Below are 13,206 nucleotides of genomic sequence, written 5' to 3' on the forward strand. Positions count from 1 at the left end.
AGACGGGGTTTCACCATGTTGACCAGGATGGTCTCGATCTCTTGACCTCGTGATCCACCCGCCTCGGCCTCCCAAAGTGCTGGGATTACAGGCTTGAGCCACCGCGCCCGGCCCATATGATCTATTTTTTAGCATACATCTAAAGGATAAAAACATCAGTATGTTGGGGAGATATCTGCACTCCCATGTTTCTTGAAGCATTATTTACAGTAGTCAAAATATGAAACAAACCCAAGTGTCTGCTGACAGATGAAAGGATAAAGAAAAATGTGGTATGTACAGTCAGTCCTCCATATTTGCAGATTCCTTATTCACAGATCAGATTCATTCAACACAAGAAAAAAATTTCAGGAAAAAAGCAATAAAAAATAATAATACAACGAACAATAATTTGAATCTTAGAAACAACACAGTATAACAACTGTTTGCATAGCATTTATATTGTATTAGGTATTAATAATTAATCTAGAGATGATTTAAATAGTATGAGACAATGTATGCAGGTTATATGCAAATACTATGTTATTTTATATAGGACCTTAAACATCTGGAAATTTTGGTATCCATGAGGTTCCTAAAACCAATTACCTGCAGATATTAAGGGATGACTGTACACAATGGAATACTGTCCATTTAAGAAGGAAATTTAAAAAGGAAATACTTAAATTTGCCACAACATAGATGAACCTTGGGGAGATTATGCAAAGTGAAGTAAGTCAGGCTGAGGAAGACAAATATTGCATGATCTCATTTCTATGTCAAATCTAAACACATCAAACTCAGAAAGAGAGAGTAGAATTGGGGTAACAGGAGCTAGGAGGATGAAGATGTGAAGACATTGGTCACTGGGTACAAGTTTCAGGTAGGATGATTAAGTTCTGGAGATCTAATGTACTTCGTGGTCACTACAGTGAATAATACAGCATTATATGCTTGAAATTTGCTTAAAGAATGGCTCTTACATTTTGTCACCGTAAAACAAAAAATAGCTATGTGAGGAGATAGATATGTTAATAATCTTGATTACTATAATTATTTCGCATTGTGTACGTATATCAAAACATCATGTTGTACACTGTAAATATACACAATTTTTATTTATTAATTATACCTCAATAAAGCTGGGAAAAAAAATCACTTAGGTATGTGTGGCAATATCTCTTTTTTAACATCAAAAGCAGATAGAGTACACTAAAGCAAGTATGTCTCCAAAAGATAAATTTAGCAAATAAAAAAGAGCAAAATTAAAATGAGATGCTAGAGCTCTTGGTTTCAAACAAAACACAACAAAAAATGAGTAGAAAGAAGAGGAAAGGGAAGGGGAGGGAAGGGGAGGGAGGGGAGGGGAGAGGAGGGGAGGGGAGGGGAGGAGAGAAGGTAGGGAAGGAGATAAGGGAGAAGGAGCTCTCTCCCCTCATCAACTAGAGGGTGATGAGCCAGATACCATCAAAGGGTATGAAAAGTGAAAATCAGTACCATTACTCTTCTTTCAGTGTTCCTGATCTTAAAGCACAGCCATTAATCCACTTCTTCAAGCTAGACATCTGGTACCCCTACTTGTGACATCCCTCTTCCTCCAAGTTTCTGGCTAAGTGTGAGCAAACGTTGTTACTTGAGTGATGAATGAGTATCTCAATGAGGTCATTAATAAGCATTTCAAGCAAAAGAGTTTGCTTATTTCTATTCACCAGGATCATTTTGTTCACATCCAAATTTTTTAGCATTCCAAAGATGTGACCACAACTGCAGACGTTTATTAGAGTATTCTTTGAATTATTATAGAAACTCAGAACATTATTGCTAAATTGGACTTTTAACAATTTTCTAGTGGAGCTTCCTCATTATATGTGAAAGAGTTTCAGGAGATCTGCACAATGTTATCCAGGCAGGTGGTGTATGAGCAGAGATAAAGGCCATTTTCACTCCCAGTCCAATGTTTATTTCCACAACTATGCTCCAATTTCTAGGTTTTATGCCTTCATTTTCATATTAGAAATCAGTAAGAAACTATAGTACCCAAAAGGGAAATATCTCTAAATATCTCTTAATTTTGTCACATCATTTAGATTTCTGCTTTAAATACTAAATGTGGCATTTTTTAGAAGGGTGGAAGGCAAACCCAGTTTTGTAAAAGATGAAGCCCTTTCATGCTCCATTTGCAATTTATGTTGTATGCCTTAAATGCAGGTGAATAAAGGATGGTACATGTTTCCCTTGTTACTTTTCTCAATAAAATTGAAAATTAAAATATAATCAATAAAATTCTCTAGTTAAATCTAGTTGTCCATAATTCAATGTATAAAGATCCAAAGAAAGGTAAGTTTTGAGGAAGCGCTTGGGGAAGTGATATCTTGGGTAGAAAAGTACTATTGTTATCCAGTCTATTCCAACTGATTGTGCAATCTTGACTACCCACTTCCTCTGCAAATTTCAGTTTCCTCATCTGTACAATCAAAAGACTGATCTAAATCATGGGCTCTGAACAGAGGGTCGGTCAATGGACTTCCCATTAAGCCCTTTGATGTGTGTATGTGAGTGCATTTTTTTTTCTGGGAAGAGGGTCCATAGCTTTTATCAGGTTGTGAAAAGGGTCTGAGACACAAAACTGGTTAATTGGCTGTGTGCTATTTTAAACTGAGGTCCCTCTTAACTTGTGAAATCTTACAAAGCTGTAAATAGAATTATAATTTTAGATGAAAACCAGGAATAAAAATTATTATTATCCCTAATAAGATCATTTGAAAAGCATATTTTGTACAAAGGGGTACCCTCATAATCAACAATGCATTCAAGCATTGGCCGAAGAACTTCACTAGAAGCCCAGTCAGGATTTGCCATAATTAGCATCCATCACAACAGACAAGAGACATGTAACTATATGTAGTAAATCTAAATATATCACAGATATTTTTGTTCTGCCTTTTTATTATCAATGTTTTAATGGCTATCAAGGTAAGACTGCTACCTAGGATCATGAAGTGGAAACAACTCAGAATAGTTTGCCAGCAAATAAAACTTCTTTCTCACAATTTTCAAGATATTCATCCAAAATCATTTTGATTGGAACTATTGGATAGCTGAATAGCACTGTTCTTATACTAAGCATATGATTATAAAACACCCAGAAATAAAAGTCATTCTGCTTACTCACTTATTTCCTTTCTTCCTTCCCTCCTTAATTTAATAAATGTTTGTAAATTGTCTAGTATAAGTTGGAAACTCTCCTAGACACTTGTGAACTATCAGTGAAAAATGTAAATATATTTCACTCTCAAGGTGCCTACATTCCAGAAGGGAAAAATAAAATAAACAACATACATTAAAGTAAGCATATTATTTATTGTATTTAAAGGTGATGAACACTTTGGCAAAAAGAAAAACAGAAAGAAAAAAAGACTCGGGACACTGGCACACCAGAGGTGAGGAGGGCAGCAATTTTACATAGGTTACAGCAGGCCTCCTCAAAAATGTGTCAGGGCAAGGGTATGCTTGACTTGTTCAAGAAATAGTAAGGAGGCCATTGTGGCAGGGAAAAAGCAAAAATTATTTTGCTGTTGTAGTGGTGACATTTGTAAAATTTCATCATTGACACCTCATATTGTATTAGTTCCATATTTAAAATGAAAGTTATAATATCTTTGGTAAAATCTTATTTGTGTCCTGTATTTGTCAAAAAAATTCAGTCAAAATTCTTCTCAGAATTTTAAAACTTACCTCAAAAGTATGATCTCTGGTTGGTATGTATTTTAAGTCTCTCAGTCCCCACAAACATGTATTTGGTAATGAACTGTTATATAATATGCAAATATGCCATTTAATAAGAGATGATGTCACTATAAAGAAATCAAGTAAAAGAACTCTATTTTGGACATTAAGAAATTAGGCACAAAGAGATTTGTTATTCCAATGAAGAGAAATTCCAAGACTTATAGTTAACATGAAAGCCCTCATTCTTTCTGAAATGTCACACTGTTCCTTCAGCATTTTAATAAATTGTTTGTTTCATTAGCTTTTTTCCAGAAATTGAAAAAATCATGATAATTGTACCATTTTCATGGCATTTATCTGGGTTAATGCCTGAAGAAAACAAGACCTATATAAACATAGCACTTTGTCACAAGGGGAGGGTCAGGTACCCATTTCCCACAGTAAGCATCTTGCTCCTGCCTCCAGGCCTCACATGAAAATGAACCATGATCTCACCAGCTTGTAAATGTAAGACAAAGTGTACATAGCCATACCTTGCTCAAGTGGTCCTTTCTGACAAAGCCAGTGGCTGCTGCAATGTTCCCTGCTCCCTCCACTGTCTTCTGGGCTACTGCTGTCACACCCGTCACCACCGCTCCTCCAACATTTGTCACTTGCTCTTTGGTCTTCTCAGCCACTGGTACAAATCAAGAACAACAGATTAAAGGGTGGTAGAGCAACAGTGACTTAAAATCATTCCACTTCCACTAGCCATCGACTTCTATACACCTGTATTTACACATGCCAAAGACAACTGAAGGGTCAGAAGAAACACAGTAACCAAGATTTCCAAGTCAGTGTGGTTCAACCAAACATTGGATCTTGGCTATTTTTGCTATAATCATGCGGTATTAAAAGTGCTTCAAGGTTAATGATCAGGAATGTAAAGCCATGAGTGATTTGGATTTGCTTTATACTAAGGAATGTTTAGAGAAAGCAATGCTTACAGGTACAGTTATAGTTGAACCAGACTCAGCATGAATATTTCTTTATTTCAATTCAGTGTCAATCCTTTGATCTCACCCAGCAAGTTTATTTCCATCACACCTTCTAAGCAACACAATACATACTTCTGAGTTTTTAAATTTTATTATTATTTTTTTGAGACGAAGTTTCACTCTTGTTGCCCAGGCTGGAGTGCAATGACATAATCTTGGCTCACTGCAACCTCTGCCTTTCAAGTTCAAGCGATTCTCCTGCCTCAGCCTCCTGAGTAGGTGGGATTACAGGTGCTCACCACCACGTCTGGCTAATTTTTAGAAATATTTTTATTTTTAGTAGATACAGCATTTCACCATGTTGGCCAGGCAGGTCTCAAACTCCTGACCTCAGGAGATCCATCCGCCTCAGCCTCCCAAAGTGCTGGGATTACAGGCATGACCCACTGCTCCCAGCCCATACTTATCTATGTGTTCAGACATGGTATTATCACATATGTATGATTAATAGCATAAGAGATGGCTGTGAAGGAACTTGGATCTTTTTATAGAACTTCAGGTAGTGAAACAGAAGTGTTCTTAAAAAGCAAAATTTACAGTAATTTTAATAGGAGCAAAGGAGCTAGATAGTATGAAAATGAAGAGGCAATTGAGCACCCTAACAATTTCTTTTCTTAAAAGAAAATGTGATATGGTTATTCCGTAGATTTATTTCAGAAAGTTAATATGTTTTAGAAGACAATGTAAATAATTTGAATTGGGTTTATAAGCAGAAATTTAATTTCATGTCAAAAATTCTCTTGTTCAGTGAAATAAGCCAGAAACAGAAAGGCAAACACCACATGATCTCTCATGTGGAATCTAAAGAAAAAAAAGAGTTGATATCATAGAAGCAAAGAGTAGATCAGTGGAGGCAAGTGGAGGATGGGGACAGGTTAGTTATATTCTTCCTTAGGTGCTCATCTAAAAAAATGAAGGCACATTTTCTTGATATGCTTTGTACTCCCCAGATAAGCCTCAGTCTGAGAGGAGTTACACCACGTCAGCTGTTGAGCGCTAGTCACATGATTACTGCATAGTTTTCAACTCTCCAGTTGAAGAAGCCCATAGTTAAATGGTGTGGACAAAGCAATTTGTTTTCAAATACATTACGTATGTCATAGAAGCTAAAGGTCTGTAAGGACAAGAGGCTTTCCCTTTAATTCAGGAAATGTGGGGAAGCCTGACATAGCCACATAGCCCAAGACCGGAAAGGGTCCACAGCAGTGTTGCTCTTTGTCTTTTGGGCTAGAATTCTGTACAGTTACCTATTAACTCTGTGCCACTTCTAAGGATATGGCTGATGTCTCCTTAAGATTAAGAGCTATTTACAATTCAAAGTTCGATTTAAATGCCAGTGAAAAGCTGTACTGAAAATTTATGTTTTAAAACATTTCTAAAGTGTTGATCCTTTAAAAGTAGTGAATTATGTGTTTCAAGTTGTCATTTTTTGCCTTTTCAAGGATGTGAATTGAAAATTTTGCTTGAAACGAACATTTTGTTAAAATTTCAAAGCAAGTTAAAAATAGGTTTTGATATTTTTACAGATTCAGCCACAAGTTTTAGAATATCTACATAACCTTTTATATATGTATAAATTTTAATCTAGTTTTAATGTAATACACTGCACAGTAAAATATACTCTGCACATTGTTATAATTTCACTGTTTTATTATAATTATAAATAAAATAGTTACATTACAAAATGACAGGGTGTACAGATAGCAATAATCGACACATTTAAAAACATTCCTGTAGAACTGATTTCTCTAGTAGGGTCTCCACTGACCTTGAACCTCTATTTTTCCCCCTTAGGGCCTTTCACACTCTTTCTCTGTTCATTGACATTCCAAACAAAGGGTGACAAAACAAAAGGAAAAGAGACACATTTTTATTAGTACATTTTGGGTCTAATAAATAGTATCTATTTTACAGCAATTGAGTTTTTTGAAATCAGGGATTCTGCTTTATTTTTCTTTATATTATTTCATAGCAGATAAGTAATTTAGAATACACTAAGATGAATTTAGCATCTATCTCTAATGTCTGCATTAATGTAAATAATAGGGTTATATTTCACTTCAGCTAAGTTAAAAATACAATTCCAAAAAGAAAATATGACACCAACTTTCAGAATACAGTAAAATCTAACCTATGACATTAAACAAAATTATAGTTTTGAATTGTTATACATGATAGATTTAAAGAAAATAATTTAAAACAATTGACTAAGGAAATTTAAATCATGTGTTGAAAATTAGTTTTGTTCATTATGATGTAATAAATTGTATGAATAAATTGTATGTAATTAATGTATGAAGAATCAAAACCTTCAGAAAATCTCCAGTGTTAGAAATTTCTTTATACTATATTTGCATGAAAAACAAGTAACTTTATATCATAGTTTATTTTTAAAATACATTCAAAAACATGTCATTCAGTTAGTTTAATTAAATACATTTTTGTATATTTCTATAATATGATGCATTAAGTTGATAACTGAAATAATTTCCTGAGATCAAATTGCCAGGATTTAAGTTGTTGAATTTTACATTTATATTATCTAATGAGGAGAATTTATTTTCCTTGAACTTTGTAGGCAGAAAGCTCCCAGCTCGTTTACTGAAATCTATATTTCTGCAAAAACAACAAGAACAAAATAAGCTAATAGGATGAATTTGAGGGAAATTATTTCTTTTATTTCTTTAATATTAGCAGATAATATTAGGTACTATGTAATAGTTTCTGGTTTCCCTGCATGAAGACTTGTGACAAAAACAAATTAACAGCACTTAATATTACCCATAATAAACATTTACATCAGGCATAATATGCAAATTATTCTCCCTTTCTCTAACCATTGAAGTAATTATCTTTCTTCTCATAATTGGACTGAAGAATTTTATATTAAATAACCCTACTCAAAAAATTAACTCATTTATCTGATGTGGGAGAGGAGTGATAATGATAGCAGCTGATTTATCCCAATGTATTTCTCATAGCCATAGTAGTTATGACAGCATTTTTGGTATTTCACTACTGCCAGGGTGTTCATGGGTGCGATGGCTGTAAACGTGGCCCATGCTGAAATCACCATGTCCTTACTGCTTAACAACATTTTCTATAGTTTTCTGTGAAACACTAGTTTCATTCAACCCTAGTATCTAATGAAGAAAGGTTTAAATAATCAAAAAGTTTGAAGAGTCCTGATTTAAACTATGTAATGCAAATTTCTTTACTGTAAGACATCTCAGCTTCCTTAATATACTAAAGAGAAAATAAAGCACGTAAAGTCTCCCAACATTGTACCGTGTTGGAAACTTAAGTTTGTGTCCTTCAGAAAACATTTTATAAAATGTTGTCTAATTATACAAACTTCAGTCTCTCTCTCTCTCTCTTTCACACACACACACACACACACACAGACACACACACACACACAGATGTGTTTACATTTTGGCAATCTAAAGAAGACTAAAAATGCAGCCCGTCTCCACTGTCTCCATTAGATCATTAGGTGACGGTAATATTGGGGTTCTTTAATTTTTACCACTGACTCCGAAACATGGCACATGCTTGTCTGCTTTCTAAACCTCATGGGTTCTTTCTCAACTACTAAATGGAACACCATTAATCTAGACTGACCCTCTTCAGAAAGCGGAATCTCCAACTCTCTGCTGTCTAGTTCTTATTATAATTGTGCTTCACAGTATCATATTTATAGGAGGTCCCTACAAGGCAACACAGTTCATTTACTTGCCCAGTTTCTGTTGGATTTCAGCAGAGCCCATTAAAGGTGCATAATTAGCTTCTAACAGAACCCATTTCAAAGGAGTCTGTTTTATTTTTATACTCTCATTTTTAAATCAAAAGTATTCATTTAAAGAAATATTTTTCTCCACTAGTTGTAAAAATGTTGTGCAAGAAAGTTCACTATAAACCAATAAGTAACTTTTATAAATAGATATTGTTTGCTTTTGTTTTCCAGATGCTTTGTGTACATTAATTCATTGAATTATTTTATAGGCGAGGAAGCTAAATCACACAGAGGTGAAGAATCTTGCACAAAAAAACACAGATGGTAAGGAGTAAGCAGGAAGTTGAACCAAGAATATCTGACTCCTGTGTTTTTAGTCCTAACCACAACACTGTATTAAGATTCCCATTTCATTTTCCCCATCTCCATCTTAGAATTTAGTGATAGGGACATTTTATTTTTATAGGCACTATTGTACTTAATGCTTTCTGGTCATATAAATTATATTTCTGCTTATATCTTTTGTTTCACCACACCTGTCAGGAAATGTGGAGTACTTGCAACAGGAAACTTAATTACGGCAAGTCTGTGAGCTTTTAATTTGTTAATTTGGTTCTTTGATGTTTTGATTTTCCTATTTCTGGCACTCTCATCCTCCTCTCCTTATGATCTGATGATGATTATCATCATTTTCATCATTTTTGGTATTTCTTGATTGTAAATCTTATTTACTTATTCAAATTCTTGGTAAATTTAGGCCAAATGAATAACATACTCAGAAATATAATAAGTAATTGCACAACAGTATCTGTACAAATAGCTATACTATAATACAAATACAAATACAATAAACAATTTACTGACTGTCCAGTGGTGCTTCCTGTACTCTGAATTATCAAAGGAATGTTATAATCAATATAGTTGAAGGTCCAACTATTTTATTGTAATCAACAGAAATTTTACTCTTTTATTAAAAAAAAATGGCAATATTCACAATTTATTTTGTCAGCAGTTTGTCAATCCATTTTTGGTCAGAATATTTAAATGCCCAATTACTATAAATTAAACATAGAGTATCAATTCAAAGCCATCATTATTCTTGGCAAGTAAGTATATTTTTTATTTATTTGTAATCACTATTTACCTATTTTAAAATACTTTATAAAGAATTCAGTTTAAATAAGACTGATATGCTCTTAGAACGCTCAGTGTTTGTTTTACAATTTCATTCTGAATGTTCATTACTGGGCCACACTAATCCTAGATACTTTAAATATCATCTTTGGATATAAGCCCAATGGAGCTTACCTGTTGCCACACCATGCACCACTCCCTCCTTGGTTTTGGAGCCTACAAAAACACACAAATTCAAGACATAAGTCTCAAACTGGCCTTAAATTGCTGATTAGCTAGTTTTCAGTACAACTAATTTAAAAATCTCAATCTTTGAAAGTCTATATATAATTATATCTTCAGAGAAAAAATATATCTATATATCCTAAATCTAAAAGAAGGAACTCCAGTAACCACCACGATAAATAGAAGAAAGCCAAGCTAACAGGAGGTGCTCTCCAATTAAGATTTTAGCTCAAAATAATGATTTTATCCTCCTCTATGTTCCCACATCACATATCAACTTAGAGAGGAGGAAAAAAAATGAGATAACACTGGAGCTCAGTGAGAAGATGATTTTGGATTCAGAACTGTAGGAGCTTTAAAAGTACAGCACAAGAGACAGATTAGTCAACCCATGAAACAAAAGAGGGAGGGAGAGAAGGCTTTAACATGTGCTGAACACCCATTATGTAAAAGGCATTCTTACATATCATCTCATTTAATCTTCATAATATCCATTTAAAATAGGTATATTGTACCCATTTGATGAAATAAAAAATACGAGTTAAGTAATTTATCCAACATTACACATGTAATAACAGGCTATAAGCACATTCAAACTAGGGTCTCTATATAAGACAAGAATGTCCTCCAAGCCTTGACCATTACTAAACTTGTATACAAATAATCATTATGTGTATTATTGAAGCTACACTTGTTAACAATTTTATTTATATCCTCTCTAATGGTGGATTTTTCAGTGTAATTCACTGTGTAATTTGTATATGGAATAGGCATGATTTTTATGTTTTACAGAATTGTCCTACTCCTTTTAAACTTGGATCAGTTTACAAAATGTTACCATTTGCACGTTAATGTCATGATATATTTCTGATAGTGTATTTACCATAAGGTGTATTTTTCAGCATCACTTCCTCTGGGACACTTTCACTCTTTATCACCTCTTTCCCCATTTATATTGATACCTTCATCTTCAATACATTCCTCTCACTGCCTGTCTAGTCTCCCGAATTACAGCACTGACAAAGTCCCCAGGGGCGGCTACTTCTTATATAAATCAACTTATGTTTGATTCAAATTTGACTTCCAGCATGTCTCACTTAATTTCTTTGCTGCACTTTCATCTTTGTTGGTCAGTTTCCCCTTTTGATTGCCCATTTTTTGAAACATCATATAGGCTCACCACTGGGAAACAAAGTGGCCGCACAACTACAGGCAATGCTGCCTGTATGAACTGTGTAACAGAGAAGCAACCAATCATCAAAAAGCTTTGAAAGAAGTGCTGTGGTTTTGTCACTGATTATAAAGGGTTTCTGTTATTTACATAATGATCTGAAGCCCGAAGATTTAGCAGCAAAATTTGCACTTTATGCAATTACTCTCAGCATACTGTGGTAAGAAAATTTAAATTGTATTGCTAGCGGCTGGAGTTATTTAACTAACCATGGTAGCTGGAATTTGTGTGTGCTGGACCTATGCAGAGTGAGAACAGCTGGTATTTAAGAGAATATGTCTCAATTTCTGTCTCTCATGCTCACCCTCTGCACCCCATACTGTCTTAAAAATGACTAGGAGTAAAAATGTCTAACAGCTGGTCTGCAATCTTTCTTCTCTGCCTCAGCCGCACCTAAGAATTTGACCTTTGGTTAAATCATGAAATGTGTTCTGAATCAAAGACAATGAGATAGACGTAGAGAGTAGAATTAGGATTATTAGAGGCTGACAAGGATAATAGGGAGAGGAGGATATGGAGAGGTTGGTTAAGGAATACAAAATTGCAGCCAAATATGAGGACTAAGTTCTAGTGTTCTATGGTATCGTAGGGTGGTATACTTAACAAAAGTTCATTGCGTATGTTCAAAAATCGAGAACAGAGAATTTTTAATGTTCCCACCACAAAGGAATGGTAAATGTTTTAGGTGATGGATGTGTTAATTACCCTGATTTGATCATCACACATTGTATACATGTATGAAAATATAATTCTGAATCCCACAAATATATGCAATTATTACATCTCAACTAAAAATAAAAGAAAAATTAAAAAGAGAGTAGCATATGACCCAGAAATCCCTCTCCTGGGCATAGATCCACAAGAAAAGATGGCTCTCCGTTTTGGGCCATTATCTATGCTCCCAATGGCCCAACATGGTGGCTCTTGCTTGTAATCCCAGTGCTTTGGGAGGCTAAAGCAGGACGATCACTTATAAATATACAAGGAATTTTAAAAATTTCTAAAACTAATATTTATTTAGCATACTATAATTTAAAACATTAAAAATTAAAGTGTTCTATTTCTTTATTTCTTTGTAAAAAACTTATCAAGAGTAATTTAAACAGTGCTTGTCTTCTCATTGCATAACTTCCTCTATGGAGTGGGCATGTGTTTTACATTTTACAGAATTGTCATACTCTGTTTTCAATTTGGATTAGCAGTTTGAGACCTGGGCAACAGAGTGAGACGTTATCTCCACAAAAAATTAAAAATTGGCCAGGCATGGTGTGGCATGCCTGTAGTCCCAGCTACTTGGGAGGCTGAGGCCGGAGGAGCTCTTGAGCTCAGAAGTTTGAAACTGCAGTGAGCTATGATCTCACCACTCCATTGCAGCCGGGGTGACAGCAAGAACCTGTCTCTAAAAAAGAAAACACAACAGCCACAACTAAAGTGTTTACCAATAGATAGGTTGATAAAAAGACTGTGGTACATAGATACAATGGAATATCAGTCAGCCCTAAAAAGAACAAGATCCTACCATTTACAACATGGATGAACCCAGGCAACGTTATGCTAAATGAAATAGGCCAGACACAGAAAAAAGTTACATTATCTCACATATATGTTGAAGCTTGAAACAAAATTTAAATATACAGAGATAAAGTAAAAAACAGGGTTAATGGGGTGGAAAAGTGTGTAGAAAATAGGAAGACATAGGCCAGAGGATCCAAGCAAGTAGCAAATATGTAGGATGAACAAGTGTATAGATCTAATGTACGAGGACTATAGGTGATAAAATTGTACTATATTTGACAATTCTGTAAAATGTAAAACACATGCTAAGTAAGTAGATTTTAGCTGCCTTTGCCACAAAAACAAACTACAAAGAAAGTAACTATGGGAGATTATGAATATATTAATTTACTTCAATATAGTAATTTTTTAGTATCTAATGTATCCCATAACATCATGTTGTATACCCTAAATATACACAACAAACTTTACATAGAAAAAAAGGCTGTGGCTAAACTACACCATCAGAAATTATACTTATTTTTTATAAACATCTCATGCAACATACTATATATTTTTGTAGTGTAACCCCAAATAAAGAGATACATATATACCTTTAAAAAAGAGAGATAAATGAGAGT

General features: G+C 34.3%; 1 protein-coding gene across 15 annotated transcripts in view; it reads right to left on the minus strand.

The window, feature by feature from the left end:
- Positions 1-13,206, minus strand: part of SNCA (synuclein alpha) — a 124,598-nt gene that overhangs the window by 105,289 nt on the left and 6,103 nt on the right. For all 15 annotated transcript variants that reach the window (XM_037731581.1, XM_037731586.1, XM_037731587.1 and 12 more), the window contains exons 3-4: positions 9,790-9,831; positions 4,242-4,384 (exon numbers count right to left, since the gene is read on the minus strand). In XM_037731581.1, the coding sequence (XP_037587509.1) occupies positions 4,242-4,384; positions 9,790-9,831 (185 nt within the window). The remainder of the gene's footprint in view (positions 1-4,241; positions 4,385-9,789; positions 9,832-13,206) is intronic.

This window comes from Cebus imitator, unplaced genomic scaffold, assembly GCF_001604975.1.
Source record: "Cebus imitator isolate Cc_AM_T3 unplaced genomic scaffold, Cebus_imitator-1.0 Scaffold409, whole genome shotgun sequence".
NCBI classification, from domain to species: Eukaryota; Metazoa; Chordata; class Mammalia; order Primates; family Cebidae; genus Cebus; species Cebus imitator.